This window comes from Leguminivora glycinivorella, chromosome 6 (genome assembly GCF_023078275.1).
Source record: "Leguminivora glycinivorella isolate SPB_JAAS2020 chromosome 6, LegGlyc_1.1, whole genome shotgun sequence".
NCBI lineage: Eukaryota > Metazoa > Arthropoda > Insecta > Lepidoptera > Tortricidae > Leguminivora > Leguminivora glycinivorella.
In genome coordinates, this window is record NC_062976.1 from 15123958 (window position 1) to 15131487 (window position 7530).

General features: G+C 38.5%; 1 protein-coding gene across 1 annotated transcript; it reads left to right on the forward strand.

The window, feature by feature from the left end:
• Window positions 1–768: 768 nt before the first annotated feature.
• LOC125227482 (MPN domain-containing protein CG4751) lies at window positions 769–7375 on the forward strand. The gene is made up of 7 exons (XM_048131808.1): window positions 769–1282; window positions 1369–1485; window positions 2559–2793; window positions 3314–3407; window positions 3884–4053; window positions 4589–4837; window positions 5052–7375. Exons 1-7 carry the CDS (start codon window positions 1097–1099, stop codon window positions 6671–6673), a joined length of 2673 nt encoding a protein of 890 aa, XP_047987765.1. The 5' UTR covers window positions 769–1096; the 3' UTR covers window positions 6674–7375.
• Window positions 7376–7530: the final 155 nt, after the last annotated feature.

A 7530-nucleotide genomic window follows, 5' to 3' on the forward strand; every position in this document is an offset into this window, starting at 1 on the left:
GCCTATATTTTTAACTACGCCTGTGGCTACAACACTCAGTTGCAATAAACCAAGGCACATTTATTTTTCCATTTGAGGGTATTTGTTGTTCGCTGCTAGTAAACAACATTTTTAGACTATTCAGTTTCGAAGATACGTCTTTATTTCATTTCACATTTGAATTCATAAATGATGCAACTGTTTGGTAAGTGGTATATTGCAACTTCGGTTAAATTAATATTTTGAGAACCAATGATGAAACATCGTTGCCGTCCCTACGGCACGGGTCGCCTGGTGGAAGGGGAAACCTGAATCGTAAAACTGGAGTTGCAAGTTGTTTACAGGTGTTTCAGCTGTAGGTACCTGCTGTGAACCGCTACGCATCTACAAGCAGTATCGCTGTCTCTCAATATATTAAATAGGCTTCAAATAAGGTATTTCGCTTAATATGCGTTTTATTGTAAGGTAAAACGCTGCTATTAATCAAGTAAGGCACGCCACATTTTTAATTGCTAAAACTGAATTAAAGTTAAAGAAACCGACGAATATACAAGTTGTTGGAAGGTCTATAGAAGCCCCGGATTTTAAGGCTCCGCGCACACGGGCGACAAAGTTGCTCGGCAACTTTCGTATTTGTATGAAAAGTTGCGTCGCCTCGTGTGCGCACCTTCATACTAGCCCATAGACCGAGCGACGGAGACAAAACAGTTTTGTCGCCCGTGTGCGCGGAGTCTAACCGGATGTCGTATTTTTAAAAAGTAAAAGTTTTGTCTATGCTGAAGCGTTTTGTTTCTGCAATTTGTCGAAAATCACCGATTGGCGATTTGCCTTGTTTGACATTTGATTGATTGTATCGGTTTTGGTTTGGTTACATTATTAATTACGATACAATGGCAGAAAAGTGTTGTTAATGCTATTCTTCAGTGACGCGGTGCTTTATATCCTTTGATCCCTTTATTGGTGCTTTCAACACAGATTTAAATAAAATACCAATACGAAAGATTACATTTCAATCAGTTCCAGGCCGGTGTTGTGCTTTCATTTCAAGCTCTGCGATGTTTTTATCTAACTTGTGATTATAAGTTTTAAATAATACAGTTGGTATATCAAAATCGCCATGGATCTTCAAACGTCCCATTTGGCTGCTGCTTTGATGTCTGGCACTAACTCTTATGCCACTAATACAGCACCAGAGGCAGTCAAAAGTGCTCCTGATGAAGTTAAGGCTGATAAACCTACCGAGAAAGAAAGTTTAGAGGAAGAAAAAGAAGAAATTGGAAGTGGTGAAGAGTTTACAGATGAGGCAAGTGACTGGTATAATTTAAAATTACCTAAAAATGTGTATTTTCATACATTAAACATTATTTTTATGTGGCTTATTTGTATTAGGAATCTGAAACACAAGCAGGGAGCAAGTCTACACCTGGCAGAGGTGTGACCCTACAAATGTTATTGGAGGAAAAAATGTTGGAGCCAGGCAATGCTGCAATGACAATAGAATATTTGGTTAGTATAATTATTTTTCCCCTCACTAGCTCGGAAACACGTGTTTTGTCCCTTAATACCAGCGGGTAAAAACGCATTTTATCCACTAGTGGATAAAGTAATTTGACCTTGAATATAGTCAAATTTTCTGCTTTAAAATTAATAAAACTGGGTGAATCTAGTGATTAAGACGATTTACCACCTATAGAACTACTGGAAGCCATGATAAAGAGCGTTTTTTGTGTTGTACTTCCTCGCTATAGTGAGGGGAAAAGTTTTGTGTTACACATGGATGCAAACGTATTTTACTTCTCGTGTGTTGAAAAACCAAATACTATATAAACTCTTAGAGTTAATATGTGCAGCTTCTGACGTTTCCCATACAATGGAGCGGCAACAATTTTACTAGTGCCATCTAGCGGTACGAGTTGTTCAAAGTAGTTTGTCAGACTTTTATTTTAGTAAATTAAAATAGAAAATGCGATTACTTCATCTACTTTAACATTTTTAGACGGAATAAAACAAAAAAAATAAGAATGTGTGACTTTTTTTAATTTTATACTGTATGAACTAAACTATTTTGATCAATTCATGCCGCTAGGGGCGCTAGTGCGCGTGTTGCCAACTTTGGCACCAAGCTGCACGTATTAACTCGTAGAGTTTACATAGTATTTGAAAAAACTCACCAAGCTCAGGATTCTATTCTCGAACCACTCGCTTTGCTCGTGGTTCAACTAGAGAATCCTTTCGCTTGCTCGTTTTTCAGTCCCACACTCGGCGTTAAAATACAACTTTGCACCCTTGTATAACAAATAAATATTACAGCTTGCTCCACTTCAAAGACAGTACCTATGTATGTTTTGTTTTTATTATGCAGTGAATGACTTAAACACACATTTAATTAAATTTATTGGCAGTTGTTTTGATTGCAATACCAAACATGATCCATTATAATGAAACAATAGTCTACTGTTTTGTCATTAACTAGCTGTATTGTGTGATAGTCACTTGAAGTATTTTGAATTTATAATATTATGTGAAAACCATTTTGCATTTATGTTTCTGCAATTTTAAATATCTTTTTTTGCTTACAGGGTCAAAAATTTGTAGGTGACTTACAAACTGATGGTAAAATTAAATCCCATGAGACTGAAACTATATTTTGCTCTCCGTCCGCTTGGGCAATACATTGCAAAAGAATTATAAACCCTGACAAAAGGTCTGGATGTGGCTGGGCATCTGTCAAGTACAGGGGCAAGAAACTGGACACAATCAAAGCCACTTATTTGAGGAAGAAACAACTACAAAGGGAAAACATGCATACTGATGGTATGTTCATTATTTATTTAAAACCACAATATCCATAAGCTCAAAGGGCATAAGGCGGTATGGAACCTCAAGGCACAAAGGCACAAAATACCCCATTTTTGTTTTATTTGTCAGCCTGTTGTGTCCCTCTGTTGTGCAAAGGCTCAATCTCTTTCTCCCATGTTCACATCTCAGTCTATGACAATCTTTGGCCAATCTTTTTAAAAGGGGGTAATGGGCGAAATAGTTTCCTTATGTTCTTTAGCTATCTTGTTTTTCACTCCCTTTCGCCTAGATTCTAGAGTAATTGATAATATGAAATTGAAAATGTAGGGCTTAATGCCAGAAAACATTCTCTACAAGTCTATCATGTGCTAAACCACGTTTAAGTTTGGTTTGGACTTAATGGTGTCTGTTATTTCATTTAATGATTACTGTATTAAAAGCTACATTCATTTGAGTAATGACAGTGAGTGTATGAGGTATTTAAGTGATGTGTTATTTCTATGAACAAACATATAATATTAATTTTTATTTCCAGAGGAAACTGAAATGGAAGTGGAAAATCCTCCAGAACCGCCACCACAAAGGGTTGTGATGAAACACAACACTGTACCTAACAGGATGATGCAACAGTAAGTTTTTTTTAAATGTTACATTGGTCGCAAATAAGCACACAGTGGAGTCTCCATAGCCTATAAACCTGCAACTTCAGGGGTGTAAAATAAATATAATTATAGAAAAATAAACTTGGGCTACTAGGAAAATAAGATGTTACTATAATAGATTTCATTTGATTTTTATATTTATAAGTAGTGTTAGATTATCAAAATCACTGGATACATTATATTCGACCAAATATTTCATTTAGACATTACTTAACTTTATGTTTTCCTAATTATTCTGTTTGCCGTTCTCGTTCTTATCAATCAATGTATGTAAGAACACAAATTTTTTTTTATACCACGCCGGTGGCAAACAGGTGGCCTGATGGAAAGTCCGTTAAACAGAAAAAGATTAATCACTTTTTAGGCCTTTCACTAGATTTTTTTTCACTGTATTAATTATAATTACCATACAAAATACATAAAACATGTTCTGTTTGTTTCAGTGATGCAAATATGCTCATAGAGGCAGTTTCATTCTCTTCTGTAGGGAAAGTGCAGCCATTTTTGGTGTCAGTAAGTTCTAATGCTTGTCTTATACTTGATATACATTGTCATCTGAAGAAACAAGAAGTTTATGGATACCTCGCAGGAACATGGGACCTTAACAGTCACAGTAAGTATCATAATATTTAAAATAAGGGTCTCAGATCAGAGGGTCAAGGAAAAAGAAATAATAATAAATAAATAAAATCAACTTACAACTAGGGAACAAATCAAATTATTTTATTGAATATTTTTTGATTTGTTCTTTTTTCAAGTAGTCACACTACTATATATAAATTATAAATTGAAGTAGATATCATACACGAAAGAAAAAAAGACAAGGCCCACTGGTGGCCGAGCCGGGAAACGAACCCGAGTCTTCAGCTTACGCGGCTAATGTCGTTACCACTAGACCACCCACCCGCCACCACCCGGCTCGGCCACCAGTGGGCCTTGTCATTTTTTCTTTCGTGTATGATATCTCAATTTAATATAAACTTATTAACGAAAAATATTAATCGCGTCGTATATAGGCGTCAATTGAGCCAAGCGACGTTTTTTTGTTCATGCCTGTTCTGTCTCGATACGTTTTGGGAGACCCTACACTATTTATATTTTAAAAATCACAATTTGACTACTTGGAACACTGTTCATATTACTTACAGATGTGATGATAACTCATACATTCCCTTGCTTAATAAGTAAAAATGATCCCAGACCACGGGTACTAGTCGAACTAGAGATCCAGATGGAAATTGAGAAGCTTGGCTTAACTCTCCTTGGATGGTATCACTCACACCCGACGAATCCTGCCATGCCCAGTCTGAGAGACTGCGATAATCAGTTGGAGTATCAAATCAAGATGAGAGGGCCGTCGGAGATTTCGTACATACCATGTATTGGAGTCATATGTTGTAAGTATTTAGTTTATTTGTATTTGAGGAGTTGTGGAAATGGTCCAAGTAACCTGCACTTTTAACTCCAAGGCATTGGGCTGAATGAAGACTGAAATTGTAGTATGCAAACCTACATTGAGCTCAACTTGCTGTGTTCTTTGCCAGGTTTTCTTGACGTTTTATTTTGGCTTTTTACTTTTCCGTTTCCTATTGACTTTTAATTATGTTTCAGCCCCTTATAATCCAGAAAGTCCTGTCCTGGAGTCTTCATTGACCTGCTTCTGGGTGATGCCACCGCCGGAGCAGCGCCCCACGGAGTACCCGCGGCCCTTACTGCTGCAGTATAACATGATCCACGACACGCACCTCACTCCACATGCCATGGAACAGATCAAAAACAGCATTAAGTATTACTTCACTTATCCCGATGATACTTTCGTTAACTTCAAGGACAACTTCAAGCCAGATATTACATATCTAGACAAATTAAAGTCCACCTTGATGCCTAAATTCCCGCGGGAGCAAAGCGATGGTCTATTGTGGCATTTTATACGTGACGAACTAGGCTGCTCCTCTGAGCATGATGACAAAATCGACTTGGATGCTTTATTGGCAGTACCTCAGCCTATCCCCGTGTCAAAACCAAGTCAAGCCACATCTATTCCGAACTTTCCATCAGTTAGCACATTGCAGCAAATGGTCAGCAGGCCTGCAGGAGTACCCCCGATTAACGTTTCTTCAGGTCTCGGATCCGCTTCTCCCCACAAGTTTGAAACGCCGCCGTTAAACATTCCTCTTATGCCAACTTCATCTAAATCCTCTAAGTCAAGTACTCCATCATTACCATCAAGTTATCCAACTGGCTTGGATATGTTAACAAGCATGGCATTAGGCTTGGGGACATCTAACATGCCGATGCCTTTAGGGGCAGGCAGTTTGGAAAGTCTCGCCGCCGCAAACAGTATGCTAACAGGTCTCACGCCAGGGATGTCGTCTAGTTTAGCGGCGAGTCTGACCGGTGGGAAACTTCCTGACCCGCCTTCATATGCAGCTTCTTTACACAACTTGACAAGCAGCATTGGCAGCTACGATAAAACATCTACCAGCACTTCGACCAGTACCACTTCCGCGGCTCCCATACCCGCCAGTATTGCCTCGAATCTCATGATGAGCTCGGCAGACATTGCGAATGCCTTGTTCTCGGCTAGTAAATATTCCAGCGCTGGAATACTAGGAATACCCGATCCGATGTCCAAATCTACATTAGCCGCCAACAATATGTTCTTATCGCCATCTTTGATGAAAATGCAGGAGTCTCTCATGAAACCACTCTCGAGTAGCAGCCCTATCAGTACTAGAGTAGGTTTGGACCAGAGTCCACTCATGAAGTCTCCTCATGATTTACTAAAAGGCAACAAAGACTACTTGCCACCAGATTTTGGTAGTATCGGGAAGTCAAAATCAGACACCCCATTGGATCCCATGAATTTGACTGAGACTACGACGTCTTCAAAAGCAGAAACATCGAAATCAGACAATATTGACCAACAGGCGACCGATTTTAGCTTGCCTTCTAGGGTTGGTGGTGAGTCATTTTTGAATCAAATGCTGGAACTGACGAAGAAAACTACAATGCCCGATTATTTAGACTACAGTCAGCCGTTAAAGCTGTCAAAGTCTGAAGACTTATCTGCGCCAGCACCAAGCCACTCGTACTCGAGTACGGGGAGCATCGTGGACACAATATCGCAAGTTGCGATGGGCAATTACTCGGGCCACGATGAGCCTATAGATTACGGCAAGGAGCAAGATTATAGCACGACGCAAAGTACGGCTGGCGAAAATGGAAGTTAAGAATCTCATCTGTGCTACTTTTCTCATAAGTATTATATTAGCCTACTAGTATTACGTATTTGAATGTATTGTGTAACTAATGTCGTCCAAGCCTAAAGCCTAAGGTTTTTTGTCGTCACTAATGTTGCTAGAAGGATGTTATAGGGAGAGTACATAGTAGAGGGCAACAGCATGTTTATTGGCGCGAAATGCACTTGCTATACCGTGAAGTGTCAATGTCCCCTTTATGTTTTCGATTAACGCGCACGGTCTCTATTGAGATATAATGAAGTGCAACAGAATTTTTTGGAAAATATAGTCAAGTGTGTTTGGTACGAGAAGCATTCAACTTATACACTCGAATATTTGATCATTTTAACGAAATATGTTAAGAATGTGTGTGTATGAATTGTGATAAAATATTGATCGGTTTTGATACGCGCGAATAGTAAAATATTCGAATATTATGAAATGGTATGAATTTTACAATGATCAGCAAGATTAACTATCCCATCGAGTGATGAACGAATGTTATTGAAATATGTTATTTTTTTTTATGGTATAGGAGGCAAACGAGCAGACAGGTCGCCTGATGGTAAGCGATCACCGCCGCCCATGGACACCCGAAACACCAGAGGTGTTGGAGGTTGCCAAATTAGTATTGTAATGAAATGATTGCGTGCAGTATTTATTTTACACTTAATAAATTAATATTAACCTCAATTGTGTCACTCATTTTATTATCCTGTTTATTACCGGATTATGTCGTGGAAAGTAGATAGCTGTCAATTTTATCAGTTCATCGGAATGCAGAGATTAAGAGGGAAGTCCCTCGTAATAATTGCATAGAAAATGAAAATCTTATAAGAGAAAATATC

Bases quoted from the DNA above. Each gene is read 5' to 3' on its own strand.
- LOC125227482 (XM_048131808.1), top strand. From the start codon at position 1,097: ATGGATCTTCAAACGTCCCATTTGGCTGCTGCTTTGATGTCTGGCACT. The intron at 1,283-1,368 runs GCAAGTGACTGG...TATTTGTATTAG, and splicing joins GTGAAGAGTTTACAGATGAG to GAATCTGAAACACAAGCAGG. The intron at 3,408-3,883 runs GTAAGTTTTTTT...TGTTTGTTTCAG, and splicing joins CCTAACAGGATGATGCAACA to TGATGCAAATATGCTCATAG.